Source organism: Megalobrama amblycephala, linkage group LG15, assembly GCF_018812025.1.
Source record: "Megalobrama amblycephala isolate DHTTF-2021 linkage group LG15, ASM1881202v1, whole genome shotgun sequence".
NCBI classification, from domain to species: Eukaryota; Metazoa; Chordata; class Actinopteri; order Cypriniformes; family Xenocyprididae; genus Megalobrama; species Megalobrama amblycephala.
Window position 1 is genome coordinate 36,405,430 of NC_063058.1, and position 19,849 is coordinate 36,425,278.

At 45.2% G+C, this 19,849-nt stretch overlaps 1 protein-coding gene across 1 annotated transcript; it reads left to right on the forward strand.

Annotated features, from left to right (window-relative positions):
• Positions 1–16,331: 16,331 nt before the first annotated feature.
• Positions 16,332–18,654, forward strand: LOC125247064 (E3 SUMO-protein ligase ZBED1). Its single transcript, XM_048158227.1, has 6 exons — positions 16,332–16,356; positions 16,450–16,932; positions 17,105–17,347; positions 17,390–17,612; positions 17,826–18,012; positions 18,181–18,654. The coding sequence occupies exons 1-6, from the start codon at positions 16,332–16,334 to the stop codon at positions 18,652–18,654; spliced, it is 1,635 nt and encodes a 544-aa protein (XP_048014184.1).
• Positions 18,655–19,849: the final 1,195 nt, after the last annotated feature.

Consider the following 19,849-nt stretch of genomic DNA (forward strand, 5'->3'; position numbering starts at 1 on the left):
GTATTGAGCAGAAAAAAAAAGTTTTGCAAACAAAAATAATACATTGCAAAATAAAATAAAGTAGTGCAAAAATAAAAATATAATCAATTATAAAATCAATGACAGCTGTAATCCTATTTTATCTTTGCCACATATTTTTCATGCTCAAACCTACTAAATCTTTTACAACGCTCATTTTATTCTGCGTTTCAGTCAAGCATGCGCTCACGATACCGGTTTTCTTTTGCGCTGCACTTTTCTGTGCGGATCTCTTTATGGCACTGGTTTGATGTGGGGGTGGAGTCAAGAAACGGGGGCACGCCCCCGCGAAATGCATTGGAGGGGAACGTAATCGGCGACAGGTGAAATAATTCTTTGACATGGTTAAAAAAAAATTAATGGTTTGTTTTTGTTGGTTTGTTTAACATATGTTGTCGCCGATTACGACCCCATCCAATGCATTCTTGTAGTAATATGACCCGTTGCGCTCTGTTTCACTGCCTGTATCCACTTTTGTGTCCTTAAACATTTGTTTTTTGGGGTCGACAGCTTATAAAAACTTATTTCTGGGTTTTTTAGCTTGTTAGCTGTACACCTTGTCACACAGCAGCTTTTAGGCATTGTTCTGTTTTTTTGTAATATGTCAGAAAAGACAAGAAGGCAGCCTCACGCAATACAAAGTCAATGGAGATTATAATAAATGCGCTCTGTCTCTATGCTTGATCTATTCTGTTGCGATCTGCGTCTCCTGCCGATGACGTGTTTCGCGGAGGCGTGCCCCCGTTTCTTGACTCCACCCCCACGTCAAACCAGTGCCATAAAGAGATCCGCACTGAAAAGTGCAGCGCAAAGGAAAACCGGTATCGTGAGCACACGCTTGACTGAAACGCAGAATAAAATGAGCGTTGCAAAAGATTTAGTAGGTTTGAGCATGAAAAATATGTGGCAAAGATAAAATAGGATTACAGCTGTCATTGATTTTTGTAATTGATTATATTTTTATTTTTGCACTACGTTATTTTATTTTGCAATTTATTATTTTTGTTTGCAAAACTTTTTTTTTTTCTGCTCAATACTTTATTTTCCCTTTGCAATTCTTTATTTTTGTTTGCAAAACATTTTTTATTGCTCAATTTTTTGTTTTGTTTTGCAAAACTTTATTTTTGTGCAAAACATTAAGGCATTAATTTGACTCCATAAAAATCTAACTCTTTCACACTTTTATGCCTAACTCCTAATTTTTCAACTCCAGAAATTTGCTGTGTAGCGCACAGCCTCCTCAGTGCGTTAATTAAGCACTGAGTAGATCCTAGGATGAGTGGATTATCTCCCCTCAATAGGAGGGTTCATAGCACTCAGCTGAGTTCTGCTCTCCAGGATGCCCGTCTCTATGCGTGGGTCTGAGTTGCTTCTGCCTTTCTGCAGTCACTCTTACCTGCTCTCTTCTATGAAGAATGCGTTATGGAGATTCTGTACTCAGACAGGGTTGGCCAAGACTAAGTTTGTCCTATGATAGACCAGGTCGGCCTCCCTGGTGGCATTGGGGGTGACTTCGTTCCCCTCTAGTGACTGGACGGGGTTCCCTTCGGTTCCCTGGCCTCATTCCCTTAAAGGAACCACTTTGCTAGCGGAAAAAGTTGGTCTCAGATGCCTCTAGCGGCCTAAGTAGGCCTTCTCTCTCTGGAAGGCCTTCTGTAGGCTCAGCTTGGGCTGTTGGCCATACGGAATGCTGTCACTGACAGCCTGGTGTGACCCGAGGGTGAGTTGCTAAGCGTTTCCTTCGAAAATGCTTGACGTTTGTCAGCCATATTATTTGGCATGCACTCTCCTCAAGCATGGCGGCGTGGGTACATCGTTCCCCAAAGCATGATTGAACGCAGAGTTGAAGTTCCCTTTCGAAAGGGAACGTCTCAGGTTACGTATGTAACCAAAGTTCCCTGAGAACCAGGGAACGAGACTCTGCGTTTCCTTGCCATGCTTCAGGCTGCCTGCCTGCAGAACAGTCGTTCTCCATGACGTTCCCCATAGTGTGATTGAACGCAGAGTCTCGTTCCCTGGTTCTCAGGGAACTACTGTATGGTTACATACGTAACCTGAGACGATCAATAAGAATAGAATAGGGAAAAGGGAGATGCTCACATTAAAGGCTAAATTTGATCATCTTACTCTTTACACCACTCTTGCACTTCTCAGACCGAGTTGTTTATTATTATGTATAATATGTAAAGTAAGTCTAGTACCCGTTAGACACTTTATTTACATTTTTTAAAACTTCTACTACCGCAGCCCGCTGTACTTTCTGAATGTCTTAATTGACAGATGTCTCATGCAGTCAGCGGTATTGTATACGCAAAATATCCCTACCTATTTAATTTTTTGTCACTTTTCATGCTATACAGTTTCAGACTTATTTTCTGCTCATTACCTCGTGGCAGTAAATGTGTCTCCAGTGAATGAATTTTCTTCTTCATCTCTTCATATTTCATTAGTTTTCTCATCTGCCCCTCCAGAAATGTCTCTGTGGAGAAAAACTCTCCTCTGTTTTCTTCCAGCATCTTCTCAATGTTCTCCATCAATGTGGACACTTGTGTGTTGGGACCAAAGAAATGATGTTGACTTCCAAATCTCTCAATGACAGACTGTGTTTCTTCATTGAGTTCTGCTGTCTGATGCTCTGAATTCTGCATTATGAGGATCATCATGTGTTTGTTGATTCTGGAGCTGAAGATCCTCTGGATCTTCTCCATTTCTGCTTTATCTTCATTATTGAGTGGAGCATCAGGAATAATGAGGAGGAAAACATGAACTCCAGGATGACAGAGAGACACACAGTGGAGAGTCTGATGCATCACTTCCTCCTCTGAGAGCCGAGTGTTGAACAGAGCTGGAAGATCCACCAGACTGATCTGACGTCCATGAAGCTCCACGTCTGATCTTCTGTCTGTCTGCTGCAGGATCTGCTCTGATATGGAGGATTTTAATGTGCCATCACTCCCACACACAACCAGATTCAGCTTCACACCCTCTGAAACTGACAGTAGAACGATCACATGAGGTCCTGGATCAGACAGAGACACACACTCTCTCACTGTCTGTGTGAACTGATCATCTGAGATGTTTGTCTGGAGCAGCTGAGGACTGTTGATGACCATCACATGTCTGTCCTTCAATCTTCCTCCGACTCTCTCTACAACATCTGGAGGAGCTTCACTGTCAAACGCTGCTCGTCCCAACAGGAAGTTTCCCACTTCACTGTTTTCTGACACACTCTTCCCCATAAGAATAATCCTCAGATCGCTCACTGAAACACATACAAGAGTAAAATGTTATGAAACCAAGAGCTGAAACATTCCAATATCACAAAAAACACAACAGGAGGATCTGCTTTTAAGGTCTGAATTTTATATTTGTGTTTTAAATGGAGCAACACTGCCCACATTAGTTCCATGCTCATCAATATTCATCTACAGACTTACTGTCGGGTGGTCTCTCTTTGCTCCATCTTCTCCTGCGAGCAGAACTGTGAACAACAGCTGCAGAAACAAAAGAAATTTGACTCTGGAATATAAAAACTAATAGCAACTACAAAATACATTAATGAGAACAGTTTAAAATTAAGAGATTTATTGATTCTCGAAAGAAGTTTGCGATAAACAAACTCAGCTTTTATTTTAAATCTTGACCTTCAATGTGATTAATGCCATTAAGAAACTGACACTGACTGACAAAATGACTGACACTGAATGTATAAATCGTCTCAGGTTACGTATGAAGAGTTCAGATGCAAAAGCCGCTAAACGCCATCTCTGTCAAAAATGAGATAATGACATTGAACGAATGCTTACGGCACGTAGTACACGTTCAACAAATCACGTGCTTCAGAAATATCGGTTTGTTGGCAAAAGCCTCTAGACGCCACTTCCCTTTGGCAGCAAAAGCCGCTATATTCCGAGAACCAATCAGAAGGCGCGAATCGAATCATATGATTCCGAGCGGTTTCAATATAGCGGCGCGCTGAGGAGATTTTTTTAGAGTCAGATTCAGATTGAGATTTTTAAAATAAAAGATGGAGTACGATGAAATGGATCAGCCTGTCCTACTAATATTGAAAGACAGAAGAAAACGTTATTTACCTCAAAACTCCGCCTGTCATAAGGCAAAATAGCCTACAGTGGAAATGGCTTGGTCGCAACTGTATAATGCACTCATAACAGTTCTTCGTGCAGTGCCGTTGCTTTGAAGGAATCGGATTTATTATACATCAAACAACAGCTTTATTTCGCCAAAGACAAAGTCAAACAAGATGCTATTCTTCTGTCTCATATGGAAGCTGTGCCATATAAACGGAGGAGGCAAAAAGTGGAGGCTGAATAGAAGAGACGTGTTAGATCCCTGTGTAAAGAGGTTTGTCTACTGTTTAGTTTTTAAGTGATAAGTGCTCTCATCTTTTTCAGGGTTTTTAGTTGCATCTTTAGTGATTTTTCAACTATTTACCATGTCTTGTCCCAAATAGGTGGATTTAGAGGTTTTTGCAAAAAAAGCGCAAGTGGATTTAGCTGGTTTTGACGCAAAAGAAAAACTAACTTGTTAAAAACCAATAAATTGTCTAGAGTGACATTTTTGAAAAAAAGTTATTTTATTCACTAGCTAATAACCTTATCATTACCTTTAAAATGAAACTCCTGAACTTGATCGTAAAAGCCTGGTAAAAAATGCTCATTTTAAAGAAAAGAAGTCTGATGGATTTAGAGGGTTTTGCATCTGAACTCTTCGTATGTAACCATGATTGCGCTTTGGGGGAACGTCACTCGTGACCTGTGTTTGAAACGCCAGAAATCACAACACTCCAATCCTATTGGCCGGCGACAGCCTATCACGTCCAACGGCGCGAATCGTGACGTATAAAGGGAGCGCCTGCGGAAGCAGCCAGTATCTTTTTGTCTTTGAGGGACTGTTCAGCAGGCATCCCGAAGCATGGCAGGAAAGCGCAGAGTCTTGTTCCCTGTTCTCAGGGAACCATGGTTACATACATAACCTGAGACGTTCCCTTTCGAAAGGGAACTCGCTCTGCGCTGATTGCGCTTTGGGGAACGCAATACCAACGCCGCCATGCTAGAGGAGAATGCATGCCCAAAATGCCTGGAAAAACCACAGGCAGTTCCAGGGAAAAATGGGAGCAATCCTCCAAACGGCTGTCAGTGACAGCATTCCCTACGGCCAACAGCCCAAGCTGAGCCTAAAAGAGGCCTTCCGAAAAAAGCCTACCAAGGCTGCTTGAGCATTTGGGACCAACAAACGCCAGGAAAGTGGTCCCTTTAAGGGAATGCGGCCAAGAGTCCAAAGGAAGCTCGGCCGGTCACTAGGGGGAAAAAACTCACCCCCAACGCCACCAAGGAGGCCTACTTAGCGAAAGCGAACCAAGTCTGGCCAACCTTGTCTGATATACAGAATCTCCAAGCGCAAACTCCAAAGAGGAGAGCAGGAAAGAGCGACTGCGAAAAGGCAGTAAGCAACTCAAACCCACACGCAGAGATGGGCATCCTGGAGAGCGGATCTCAGCTGAGCGCTATAAACCCTCGTATGAGGGGAGTACATCCACTCATCCTAGGATCTACTCAGCTTCTGATAAAAGCGCTGAGGAGGCTGTGCGCTTAGAAAAACCCTGGTACAGGGGAGCACAAACCAGCCTTGGGCCGGTCTGAATGGGAGACTTCACAGAAGTCTACAACCAATGACCAGCTTAGGGAGCTAAGCACAATTACACAGTCAACCCAAAGGGAAGTACGAAGCTCAACCTAACAGACAGACCGTACTGTAGGCACATAGCCATGGAGGCCGACCAGAAAGGGCCTACAACATAAGTTCTATAAATGAACTAATATCACAACAAGAACCCAGTCCATAAGGTGGTATCCAGGATGGCCCATAAGGCCATTCAACTGAAAACATAGCATGCTAAGCGCATGACCAACCAAATGATTAGGTAGCTGTGAGTGCCCACGAAACAGCCCGTCCAACACAATCCAACGAGCAGTGTACTCGGTAAAAGCACCTTTCTACTCTTTAAGCAAGAGGAGTACAGCGTACGCCAACACGTGCTAAAGAAGGCCCCATGGGCCTATAACCTCAGCAGACACGTGGCATCAGCTCGTGGCAGTGTTATCAAGCTCCAGGCAGAACAAACCAACTACAGAGGAGGTTAATGAGTCCGCCAGAGCCCTGGCCAGCCAGCGACAAATTCCCTTCACCGTTTCTTGTCAAAAGAAACACAAAAGGTACATGCCAGCATGTTTCTCAAAGGAGGCCCCGAGGGCCTACCCGCTACACGCAGCGTCAGCTAGCGGCCATTAGGAAATGGTTATCCTGGAGAGCAGAACTCAGCTTAAGCACTAAACACCCTCGTATTGAGGGGAGTAAAATCCGCTCATTCTAGGATCTACTCAGTGGCTGAAGAAGCACTGAGGAGGCTGTGCGCTAGAAAACGTCTCGGGTTACAGATGTAACCCTGGTTCCCTGAGTAGGGAACGAGACGCTGCGTGGCAACGCATTGGGAACCTTCTGCGTGATGTCGTCACTGAAGCACTCATGTATCTAACCAATCGCGTAGCGAGACGTCAGAGACGGGTGACTTCACGGACCAGGAAACTATAAAGCATACCCGGATGCAGAGAACGCTAGCTTCTGGGATAAGTCTGAAGCAAGCACTCGCAAGTATGCAGGGGGTACGGCAAGAGACGCAGCGTCTCATTCCCTACTCAGGGAACCAGGGTTACATCTGTAACCCGAGACGTTCCCTTTCGTGGGAACTGTCGACGCTGCGTGGCAACGCATTGGGAACGCAATCCCAACTGTGCCGTAGCTTCAAATACTTGCCAATGTTAGTGACAAAATAGAAGACTCCGGAGTGGAGCCAACATCAAGGGTATAAACCCTGATAAATGTGTGCTGACATGACCATCCAGCTGCATCACAGATACCATTAATGGATATTCCAGACATCAGAGCCTTTGATACCGCCATACCCCTAGTGAAATGGGCGCGAACAGCCAATGGAGAGGGCTGTCTGGCCGATTCATATGCAAGTGAGATGGCCTCAACCACCCACTTGCTCATCTTCTGCTTAGATGCTGGGCCCCTTTCTTAGGGGACCCATAACAGACAAACAATTGGTCTGATTTTCGCCACAGGGCAGCTCTGTGGGCATAAGCATCCAAAGCCCTCAACGGGCAGAGCAGATTGAGTTTTTCCTGATCCGAAGACTCAAAGGGAGGAGGATAGAAGGCCTGGAGTACAATGGGACCTGGGACATTGGTGGGGACCCTGGCAAATAGTCAGGTCTAGCGTGAAGGAACACGTAGTGGCCCCTCAGGTGTGGGAATAAGTGTTTCAGTGCTAGAAACACCGCCATCATCTCCAGCCGATTTATGTGCCAGGAGAGCTGATGGTCCTCCCATAGACCCTGAGCCGAGCGACCACTCATGATCGCCCCCCCAGCCCGTGAGGGAAACATCTGTCGTAAGCATTACACAACGACGAGGAGTTCCCAGCACGGGTCCCTGGGACAGGAACCAAGGCTTTTTCCACATGACCCGAGCACGAAGGCATTGCCGCGTGACTTCGATCATGCGAAAAGGATTTCCCCTCAGGGAAAACCCCTTGGTCCTGAGCCACCACTGTAAGGGTCTCATGTGCAGAAGGCCAATAGTAATCACGTTGGACGCAGCTGCCATCAGTCCCAACAGTCTCTGAAACTGTTTTACAGTGAGAGTGGTTTGAAGGGAGCCTCAGCTAACCCTTGTAATACCACAGCCAGGTCCCAGGCCTGCCTCAACCTCAGTGTGCCACGGAGGAAGCGAGTAACGAGGGGGTCTCGACCCACCGAGAAGCCACCCTCAAGAGAAGCATGAAAGGCTGAGATAGCCGCGACATAAACCTTCAAGGTTGAAGGCGATAGGCCGTCCGAGAATTTTTCTTGGAGAAATCTTAGCACAAAACTGATAGGAGAGTGGACAGGGTCCATATTATTCTGTCTGCACCAAGCAGAAAATAAATTCCATTTATAGGAATAAAGCTTCCTCATGGCGGGAGCTCTGGAGTTAAGGATGGTCTCCACAACCTTAGTTGGAAGACCAGCATCTATGAGCCTGGCCCCCTCAGAGGCCAGGCCCATAGCTTCCACAGTTCTGGGCGGGGATGTATTATCGAGCCGCCCGCTTGCGACAGGAGGTCCTGTCTAAGGGAAGCTCCATTGGGAAGCCGTCTAGTAAGGACACTAGGTCCGAGAACCATATTCTGGTTGGCCAGAAGGGGGCTACCAGTATTAGGCTGACCCCTTCCTGGCGTACTTTCTCCAGAACTCCCGGGAGCAAGGCGATCGGGGGAAAAGCGTACAGACGTAGCCTCGGCCACGTCTGTACCATGGCATCCAGACCCAGAGGTGCTGGATGTGTTAGGGAGTACCAGAGTGGTCACTGGGTTGACTCTCCCGAAGCAAATAGGTCGACTTCCGCTCGACCTAAATTTTTCCATAGGAGATCCACCACTTCTGGGTGGAGTCTCCACTCCCCGGGCCTCAGCCCCTGCCTCGACAGGGCGTCTGCTCCCTTTATACCCCAGGATGTAAGCTGCCTTCAGAGTGAGCAGCTTCCCTAGGGACCATAGGAGGATCCGACGGGCCAAGTAGTAAAGTTGGCGAGACCGCAGACCCTCCTGATGGTTTATATATGAGACCACCGCTGTGTTGTCCGTGCGGACCAACACGTGATGGCCTCTCAGGTCTGGGAGAAAGTGTTTAATGCTAGAAACACCGCCATCATCTCCAGCCAATTTATGTGCCAGGAGAGTTGATGGACCTCCCATAGACCCTGAGCTGAGCGACCACTCATGATCGCCCCCCAGCCCGTGAGGGAAGCATCTGTCGTAAGCATTACACGACGACCAGAAGTCCCCAGCACGGGTCCCTGGGACAGGAACCAGGGATCTTTCCACATGGCCAGAGCACGAAGGCATCGCCGCGTGACTTTGATCATGCGAAAAGGATTTCCCCTCGGAGAAAATCCCCTGGTCCTGAGCCACCACTGTAAGGGTCTCATGTGCAGAAGGCCAAAAGGTATGACGTTGGACGCAGCTGCCATCAGACCCAGCAGTTTCTGGAACTGTTTTACAGTGAGTGACTGGCCTAACTTCACCCCTTTCACGACTGAGAGAATGGAACTCACACGAGCAGGAGACAAATGTGCCTGCATCGTGGTGGAGTCCCAAACTACACCTAGATAAGTGGTAGTCTGAGCCGGAACTAGCACACTCTTTTTGGCATTGAGCCTCAGCCCAAGCCTTTTCATGTGGGACAGAACAGCATCTCGATGCTGAACTGCTGGTTGCTCTGATTGAGCTAGAATCACTTTCTATGTAATTCAGTACGCGGATGCCCTGGAGTCTCAGTGGAGCCAGCACTGCATCCACGCACTTCGTGAATGTGCGGGGTGATAATAACAGGCCGAAAGGAAGAACCCTGTATTGGTAAGCTTTGCCCCTGAAAGCAAACCTGAGGAACTTCCTGTGAGAAGGATGGATGGACACCTGAAAGTACGCCTCTCTCAGGTCTATCGCCACAAACCAGTCCTCGGACCTGATCTGTGGGATAATCTGTTTAAGTGTAAGCATCTTGAATTTGAGCTTTCATATTGAGCGATTTAACACATGTAAATCTATGATAGGACACATCCTTCTTTGGAACAATGCAGTAGCGGCTGTAGAAGCCTGACAGCTTGCTGGGAGGAGGAACCCTTTCTATAGCTCCTTTTCGCAAGAGTGTCATAACCTCTTGTTCCATAACCAGAGACTGCTCGGGGGTCACCACTATGGGAAAGACCCCATTGAATCTAGGCGGGCGAGACCCTGTAACCCTTTTCTATGATGAGCAGCACCCATTTTGATATATTCGGTAGAAGTTTCCATTCTGCCATAAAATCTACTAAGGGAACCAGTCTCTCGAGACTGGCCTCTGGTGTTTTTGAGCACTTGATTCGACGTTCTGGAGCGGCGCACCGGCAGAAAACAGACGAATCAAGTCATGACCGGCTCTCCTCGGAGGGTCGGTGGAGACCGCTGCGCCCTGACGCACACTGGGTGGCAGGGTTAGCATAACGGCCCCCTGAGGGCGCCAAAGGGGGACGGGTGTCAGATATTCTAACACAGGACCCCCTCCGGAGGGGGCTGCCCTCATGGATCCTGGCCCACAGATGTCAGAACCTCTTTGAAGCCTTCTTGGTGATAATAACAGTCCGCAGATCTGTCTTACTTCACAAAGACTTCAGCTGTGTCACCTGTCCCGGTCCCCAAGCTTTCTGCGGGGAGCAAGGGCGGTGACACCCTTTTCCTTTAAATTCCTCAGAATTTAATGTATTCAATATTTCATTTAATCCTTAAATTAAATGCAGCCCAAAACAGTCAAAAATGACAGGCTGAATATATTAGAATACAAAGAGAATTATAGCTCGTAATAGTTTGCAAGGTATTATAGGGAAAGAAAGGGAAACTCCCGTCTGCTCAGTTCCCTCCAGATATATATAAACACATTATATACAATATATACTACATGCACGCAATCTATGCGCAGCCTCGGCAAACGCAAGATCCGAGCGAGCCGTATATTTTTTTGTTGCACACTTAATCTATGCGCAGCCTCGGCAAACGCAAGATCCGAGCGAGCCGTATATTTTTTTGTTGCACACTTAATCTACGCGCTGCCTCGGCAAACGCGAGATTCGAGCTATATATTCCTTATTGCAGGCTTAATCCACGCGCTGCCTCGGCAAACGCGAGATCTAAGCCTCGTGTTAGACTTTTATTCCCTCGAGAATAAAGCCAACAGGAGTGGAGATAAAAACTCCCGCTAGTGCATTTCTTTCTTTACACTCCAGGACATTTTTATGAATGAACCGTCAGCTGCTTTTTTTTTTAACTGACGTGCACGCTCCACTCCCTAACACGATGTGTGTGAGGTGGCGAGTCCTCAGATCGATATTACAATATCCACCTCCTCAGAGCTGGGCATGTGAAATACCGGTGCCTCAACCCGGGGAAAGAAACCACAGAGCGTGCTTCCACCTGGGAGACGGCACTGAACCTGGCAGGTAAGGGCAGAGAAAGGGCAGCGCCCGTCTCTAACCCCTCTGTCAGATCCATTTGTGAACCCCACGAATGGCTTCTTTTTCGCGATCCGCGGGGAACACTGGAACACAGTATTCTGAGAGCGAGTTTCTTTTTTTTTTACAGTGCACACAGACGGCTCCCTCGAGAGCTGCTGGGCTTACTCAACTCCCATTCAACTGCTGTTTTTCGCCATAATACGTGTCTTTTATGTATATATGGATTGGTGTGAGATACTCTTGTCCTCAGACAAAGATATCGTGACTTGTTTATATGAAATAAGACAAACAACACCAAATAAGACACACGATAACATAGAGTGCTTGCTGAAGACACAGAAGCTAGCGTTCTCTGCATCCGGGTATGCTTTATAGTTTCCTGGTCCGTGACGTCACCCGTCTCTGACGTCTCGCTACACGATTGGTTAGATACATGAGTGCTTCAGTGACGACATCACGCAGAAGGTTCCCAATGCGTTGCCACGCAGCGTCGACAGTTCCCACGAAAGGGTACCCTGGTACAGGGGAGCACAAACCAGCCAAGGGCCAGTCTGAACGGGAGACTTCACAGAAGTCTACAACCAATGACCAGCTTAGGGAGCTAAGCACAATTACACAGTCAACCCAAAGGGAAGTATGAAGCTCAACCTAACAGACAGACCGTACTGTGGGCACATGGTCATGGAGGCCGGAAAAAAGGGCCTACAACATAACCAGAGTTCTTAATAATGAACTAAGCATTCCACAGAAACTCAATACGAGGCGATATTCCGGGATGGCCCGTAAGGCCAAGCACCTGAAACATAGCATGCTGGAAGCATGACCTCCAAGTAATTAAGTAGCTGTGAGTGCCCACGAAAACAGCCCATCCAACACATAAGCGAGAGGAGCACAAAGCCAAACTCCAGCGTGATAGCAAAGGAGGCCTGTGAAAGCCTACGACTCATGAAACACGCGGCGTCAGCTAGTGCAATCACGACTCACCCATGGTGACGAGACCTTAAAGCTGTGCCAACATGCAGACAGAAAGGAGGCCCTGATAAGGGCCTACAACTTCCATGAACACATGGCAACAACCAGTGGATGGAAAGAATCTAGATATAACCAACCCAGCTGGGCCAACACAGAGGCTACAAAGGAGGCCTGGAGAGGCCTACTACTTTTAAGCACCATGTGGCACCAGCCCGTGGTCATAACAGGGCCAATGCTCAAAGGGGACCAGTTCTAAACCCTACACGATAGCTGTGGGGAACTAGCTACGCAACCTGAGCTTAAGCCTACACATTCCAACAGGCAATGTAAATAACAATATGCTATCACGGTCTAAGGAAGGCCTATAAGGCCTAACACCTCAAAACACATGAGCATAAGCCTGAGGCAGTGCTAAAAAGTGTGAGCAAACTAGTGATCGCAAACCAACAGCGCCCCAAAACAAGCTGTATTAAAGAGAGGCTATAATAAAAGAGCCAACAATCTAACAGCAAGAGTGAAACAGCTGCTGTGGTCATGATCGACTGGGGGAAGTCGAGAATATACTATTCTAACCAGAATAGGACTCTCTACACTCACCCTGAGTGTGCAATCCAACAGGTGATGCGCTCAGTGAAACACAAACCCTAACCGGGGAGTACAACAAAACACCACGTTCATAGACAGAGGCTAAACACAGCCTGCTATCACAGAAACAGGTGTTAACCTGTGGCAGCACTAGAGTAAGCTCACATAAATACGAAGGGGAATATGGGCAAAAACGGCCACCAACTCCCTCAGGAGGAGGCCAGAACTAGGAACTATACGACCACAAGGGGGATAGTAAATAATAGGGGAATGTAAAACAAACAAACACCTAACCTAGCTCTAGCCTAGCCGCTAGCTAAGGCCTACTAGACCAAGCAAAGCTTGGGCTCCATCTTGAAACCTTCAAATATGAGGAGAAAATGAAGCACTGCAAACCAAGTGTCAGGCGGCCGATAAGCTGTCCTGCACACAAATAACTGAAGCAACGAGTGCCAACTCAAACCAAGCTAAGTATTAGCTGAGAAGCTACTCTAATATAGGAGGCTACAAAACAGCGGCCATAAGCGGCCTGCATGTTTTGAAAACTAGCCAACCTAATGCTACAGTTATTTTGCCCAAAAAACCCCTCTAAGCTTTACTGACTACATGCTCAGGGAAGCTATACAGGAAAACAAAGTCCACACTTTTTATAAACATAAAAATACGGACCCAGCTTACCTTCCTGCGGCTCGTAGAACAAAGATATTCCCTCCTTATAAGCATGAAGGAGGAAGAAATCCAAAGTTCTTTAAAGCCTAAAAGCACTTTCACTATCAAGCCAGAAGGCGGCCTTAGAAAAGGCCAGCCGACAGCCTAACTGTGAAAACACCTGAGCAAATATATATTTATGTGAGGTAAAAGAAGAAAAGGAGAGGGTAGATAAAAATCGCCCTTAAATAGCTGGGGAATCGATTACAAACGCAACAGTGTTTACAATCGATCACCCAGTACTCCCGTTTCTTCCTCCTCCCGCGTCTGTCTGGCTCAGATCCAAATCTGAACAGCCAAGGGTTTTTCCATGCCCTCCCGATCTCAAACACGGAGATCAGGAGAGAATGGAAAGTGTATGGGAGCCGCAATATTTATGGACAGAAAGGAACCGTTCGTCGAACCGTCCGCGCGCAGCTCCTCTCTTAACGCGCACCTCCGGCAGCTGCAGCCTGCCGAAAAGCGTGTCCCAAAAACACAGCGGCTCGCACACCCAGCAGCCAGAGGAGCGGTCGCTGTTGGACGCGGCGACATCAAACGCGGACGTCACAGTCATCCAACAACATAACCTCGTCAGCCCCGGGAAGCCGAGAGAAATATAATTCTCTCAGACTTCCAACGAGCTCACCTGCGAGCCCTATGACTGCAGCCGCCGTATTGCCTCAGCACAAACGGGGCTACAATGACAGGCACAGATGCAGACACCTCCTCCCTCGGAAAGAGTGTCAAACGAGAACAGAGCGTCTGAACAGAAGAGACGCTCGCAGTGAATAATAGACCAACACACATAGACGCCGCCCTCAAGCAACGTCTGTGCGTTCGCTCCTCTCCAGACAGAAAAACGGCAGAAACATGAACATCAAGTGTCAAACCCATGGGACACGGATGAACACATTCTCCTGAACGTTTGCAGACAAAAAGAAGTAATTTCTTACCGGAGCTCGTGAAACAATGGCACGAACAAAACAGTCCCGAAAAGACAAAAGATACTGGCTGCTTCCGCAGGCGCTCCCTTTATACGTCACGGTTCGCGCCGTTGGACGTGATAGGCTGTCGCCGGCCAATAGGATTGGAGTGTTGTGATTTCTGGCATTTCGAACACGGGTCACGAGTGACGTTCCCCCAAAGCGCAATCAGCGCAGAGCGAGTTCCCTTTCGAAAGGGAAACCATGAATACTTGAAAAATGCTTTAATGTTTTCTTTCTTTCTTTGAAACATTAAACAAACATTTGAAACAATACATTTTTTTTTGTAAGATACTTTTTATTGAGTAAAACGTATTCATTTAAAAATAGATCAGTCATATTGATTGTCCATCTTACAAAAGGACGAAGGTAAATTTTACCTGTACTTACTGAACTTCAGATGTTCTTCTCATGATCTACATGAATTCTTTTAACAAACGCTTGTAATTTTTCTGTTAAATGGTTACTTTCAAAGCCATTGTTTAAAAAAGATTATCAAAAATGGTCCCAGGCAGGTGTGAAGTGATAATCTTGCTTTTCAGCTTCTCACTGTTGAATACTCTTTTTATTCGTTTGAATGAAGTGGACAATTTTACTTTAAATATTGGTAGTGAACTTGAACAAACTCGATGTGGATGCAAACATCCCGGTTTTGGAAAGAGTGTTGATTTTATTTAGTGATTTTTTCAGGGATCACCTGTTCAAGAAAACAAGGACACAGTTAATCAAAATGATGTGTCTGCTTGTGTCAGGAGACATACACCAATGTCCTAAAAGATATTGAGGACACCAATGAGTTTAATTGCTGCGACTCTTGAGGAAGATGCGCAGCTATTATGAGATCAACAACTTTGGAGATCAACGAAATGAAGGCCATCGGTACTTCGAAGGGAATGCACTAATGAGAGTCTGTTTAGTTGCAGTGAAACATGGCTAGATGACGCTATATTGGATGCAGAGATACTGTGGATACGACTAGAATTACTCTTAAAACCAAAACTATCACTGACGTACTGTATCAGATGTGTGTAGTGACCAGTGTTGGGGAAAGTTACTTTTAAAAGTAATGCATTACAGTATTGTGTTTGTAATGGTGGCGCCCATCCAAAATAATCTTTCAATTTTTTTTTTTTAACTAAATAAAATTCGGGCGCCAGATAGGATTCAGCCTATAACCAGATATAAAATATACCACCAGTTACATGGAATTAGTGAAAATACAACACTTTAAATCATGACACAAAAAAAATGGATGCAGTTCAGTTGAATATATTTTTCACAATCAAGCAATCAGAAAACTGCAATTTTACCAACAAATCAAACGTTCAACTTTCAAGTTTCGCAGTTTCACAGTTTCAAGGGCGTTACTTGGTTACTATTTTATGAAAAGTAATGCGTTACATTGAGTTACTTTTTCTCACCTGGGCAAAAGTGAAATGAACAAGCCTCAAGGAAATGTATATTTACGCCTGTACAGTAGGGAAAAGTGGGCACAATATAAAGGGAGCAAAGAACACAAGGAACAGGTGACAACACTGAAACAAACGGGGACTGAACAATGACTAAACAAGAGGGCATGGTAACTAGAAACAAGGAGGCGGGAACAAAAACTGACAAAGCCATGTGCTTAGACACAACACAAACATAGAAACATTAATCAAAGACAACACAGACAAGGCTGCAAAGACATTGGTTAATAAAGTGAGATTAAATTAGTGGTGGGCCGTTAACGGCGTTAACGTGCTGCGTTAACGCGAGACTGTTTATCGGGCGATAAAAAAAATATCGCCGTTAATCTAGTCTCAAAGTTGGGTTGGGAGCTGGGTCTATACTACGCAAGCTATAATGACGTTCACCTTGATATTTCAGCGCGGATGTATACCTAGCCAAATTGCACTGTAGGGGGCGAGAACGAGTCTTCGAACCTGTGTGTATGCCTACTGTGAAATTACCACATCAAAAACGTGCTAACATGGATCCAGCAATGAAGCCGCCTGGTTTGCTTCAGGGAAAATTTATTTTTTAGAAGCTTCCCAATGGAAGCCTCGACAAAACTAAGGTTGTTTGCACCTTGTGCAATGCGGAATTAGTTTACTGTAGAAGTTCTTCCAGTCTCAAGTACCACCTAAACGCAAAGCATCCCTTAGCTAACGCGGAAGATGCCGGGCCAAACACTGATGTAGTGCAGAAGAGTCGTCGTCAAACTACTTTGTTTGAGTGCAACCGAGGCAAGCCCGTCAGCACAGCTCTATCAGACAAGCTAACTAATCTCCTCGCTCAGTGGATTGCCACCAGCTGCCGGCCAATCAGCATGATTGAAGATGATGGGCTCGAGCTTGTTCTCCAGGCGGCCACAGGTGACCCATCTTACAAACTACCTGCTAGGCGAACTATCATGAGGAAAATACATGACCAGTATGCCGCAGAGAAAGCCGCAAAAGATGAGAAGATGGTAGAGGCGAGGTGTGTAGCACTGACTGGGGACCATTGGACATCTGTCAACAACGATAACTACCTCGGCGTTACTGTACACCTCATCGATGCCAGCTGGGAACTTCACTCCTTCGCTTTAGGTAGGCTACGTTATGTAATTTTTAATTACATAATTTAATTTAATTACTTAGCCTATTAATTACCACGACACCACGAATTACCACCACATTATGTTTGCTTATTGATGATTGCTAAGTTAGTTGTTTACTACTAGTAGTGAACTTATTTTGATCTACTTTGTCTGTCCGTTAGGTGTGATGAAAACAGAAGAGCGTCACTTTGCAGAAGCGTGTGCCAGGCAGTTTCTCGACGTCGCTAATCAGTGGGGGATAGCTGATAAAATCAGCACTATTGGAACAGACAGCGCTCCTAATATGGTGGCAGCAGGGAGGATACTGACATTCGAGCATTTGCCCTGTGTTGCACATGTTGTACAGAGAGCTATTGTAATGTCACTTCGGGAAGGTGGTTTTGATGGTGCACTGGCCAAGTGCCGTAAATTGGTCTGACATTTCAAACACAGTCCGGCCAACTCAGACGAGCTGAATGTCCAGCAAGCCTCCCTTGGACAAGTTCAGGAGCCACTCGTGCAAGATGTTCCAACACGGTGGAATTCCACCCTTGAGATGATCAAGCGCGTGAGGCGCAAAAGAGACGCACTTCACACAACGCTGTCTCAGCAGAAGCACAATCTGGCCCTCCCAACAAATGCTGAATATGAGAAGTTGGCAAAGCTAGAGAAACTGCTGGAGCCATGCAGGTATGGTCTACAATGATAGCATGTTCATGAATTGGCATACAAGTTCTTTTAAATGTCACTTTGTATTTAAGAAACGCGTGTCCTTAAATGTAATGTGATTAAGAACTTTAAAAATGTGTAATCTGAGTTAAATGAATCAGTCATTAATTATTTATTGCTCTGTGTGTGTGTGTGTGTGTGTGTGTGTGTGTGTCTGTCTGTCTGTCTGTGTAGGTACATCACTGAGCTCCTTGGTGGGGATAAGTATGTATCCTGCTCTGTGGTTCTACCTGCCCTGTGCCACCTCCAGCACGCGATGAAGATCTCAGATGATGATCCTGCCTATATTGTGCGATTCAAATCTGCCTTCACCAAGGACCTCAACCAGCGGAGGGAAAATATAAACCTGGAATGGCTTAAGGTATGTCAGACTGACCAGAAGATAACTGCATTGTTTGACCATTATAGACTGTTAAGCCAGTAGATCGGTCAATGAATAGATTAATGAGTCGTGAAGAAATATGGAGGTTGGATTTGGAAAGTGAAATTTTCATCAATCAATAGTTACTGGTTTTTTTATTCATCAAAGGTGGCGACTGCTCTAGATCCACGATTTAAGGACCTCAAGTGCTTGCCCAGAGCAGAGAGGGAGCCAGTGTGGGCAAAGCTAAGTGAGTTGGTGAAGGGAGAAGAACCTGCTCTGCAGCCACTCGGGGAGGAGAACCCTGAGCCACCCAAGAAGAAAACAGCCCTGTTACTGATAGGATCAGACTCAGAATCAGATGATGAGACACCAGAAGACAATACTGTGGAGAGGTACAAGGTAGAGCCCAGTGCCAGTCTAGATCAGTGTCCACTGAAGTGGTGGTCGGAGCACACTGCTGTCTATGGTAAGATGGCCCACATTGCCCGTAAATACTTGGGGACTCCTGCCACAACTGTCCCATGCGAGAGACTTTTTTCTTTAGCAGGCCATATTGTGCAGAAGAGGAGATCTAGTTTGTCACCAGAAAATGTGAACAAGCTGGTTTGCCTGAGTGACTGGTGGAAGAAGGAGAAATAGAGCTTGGACTGATTGACACAAAGTTACTGACTGTAAACGGTTCATCACAACCTCTTATGTAGACCTACAGTTCAAAATTCATGTTTAACTGAATAAACAGTTTGTAAACACAAGTACATCTTATTGAACATTATTTATTTTCTTCATATTCTGAATGCCTTTGGCAGAATTCGGCAGAATTCAAATGAGCCATTTTAATCTAGATTAATTTCAGAATTAATCTAGATTAATCTAGATTAAAAAAATTAATCTATGCCCACCTCTAGATTAAATACATAAAGTATTTTTGTTTCATTTAATTTATTTAATTATTACAGGTTTGCGTAAAATTCTGGGATTGAATTTCACAGTTTTTATTCATTTTGATGAATAAGTGAGTAAATGCATGTTCACATTTAGTCTAGAACTGCAATAACATCATGTTCATACAGCACACACAATACCTCTGCACTTTATTTCTCTCAAAATGAGGACAGGAGAGCTGTTAGGCAATAAATGTGAAAAAGTAACTTAGATATTTTGTTGTAAATTGAAAAAGTAATGTGTTACTTTACTAGTAACTTGAAAAGGTAATCTGATTACATAACCCAAGTTACCCCCTGATTACCCCCCAACACTACTAATGGTTCACAGAAGTCACGGTTCTGTACATACCTTATTTTTGAGGTCACAGTACAGTACGATTTCGGTACAATGGGAAAAATGGTCACACTTTAGTTTATGGTCTAATTCTTACTGTTAACCAACTATTTACTAAGAAGGTATGCTAACTTAATTATTAACTATGAAATCCCTATTTACTGCTTATTAATAGTTAGTAAGGTAGTTCTTAAGTTTAGGTAGTGTAGGACTATGAGATGTAGGATATGGTCATGCAGGATAAGGCATTAATATCTGCTTTATAAGTAACAACCAATATCCTAGTAAAATGCATGCTAATAAGCAACAGGTTAATAGTGAGAATTGGACCCTAAACTATAGTGTTACCCGATGGAACAAGTCCACAGTGCTTGGTTTATTTTATTTTATTTTGAACAAACACTAGTGCAAATCACAGTTTGTTTCATCTAGCGACATTATTGCCCTAGTTAGTACAGTACAGCCTCCTATAGTACATACACTAAAAAGCAGTAAACAGAATGAACTCTTGTATAGGTCATGTTTTTTATTGCAGGGCTGATAAAAACAAAACAAA

What these genes read in the sequence shown, in the direction of transcription:
- LOC125247064 (XM_048158227.1), top strand. Translation starts at nt 16,332, where the DNA reads ATGGATCCAGCAATGAAGCCGCCTG. An exon ending in TCCAGCAATGAAGCCGCCTG is followed by an intron (nt 16,357 to 16,449) that starts GTTTGCTTCAGG and finishes ATGCGGAATTAG; the next exon opens with TTTACTGTAGAAGTTCTTCC. An exon ending in TGGTGCACTGGCCAAGTGCC is followed by an intron (nt 17,348 to 17,389) that starts GTAAATTGGTCT and finishes CGGCCAACTCAG; the next exon opens with ACGAGCTGAATGTCCAGCAA.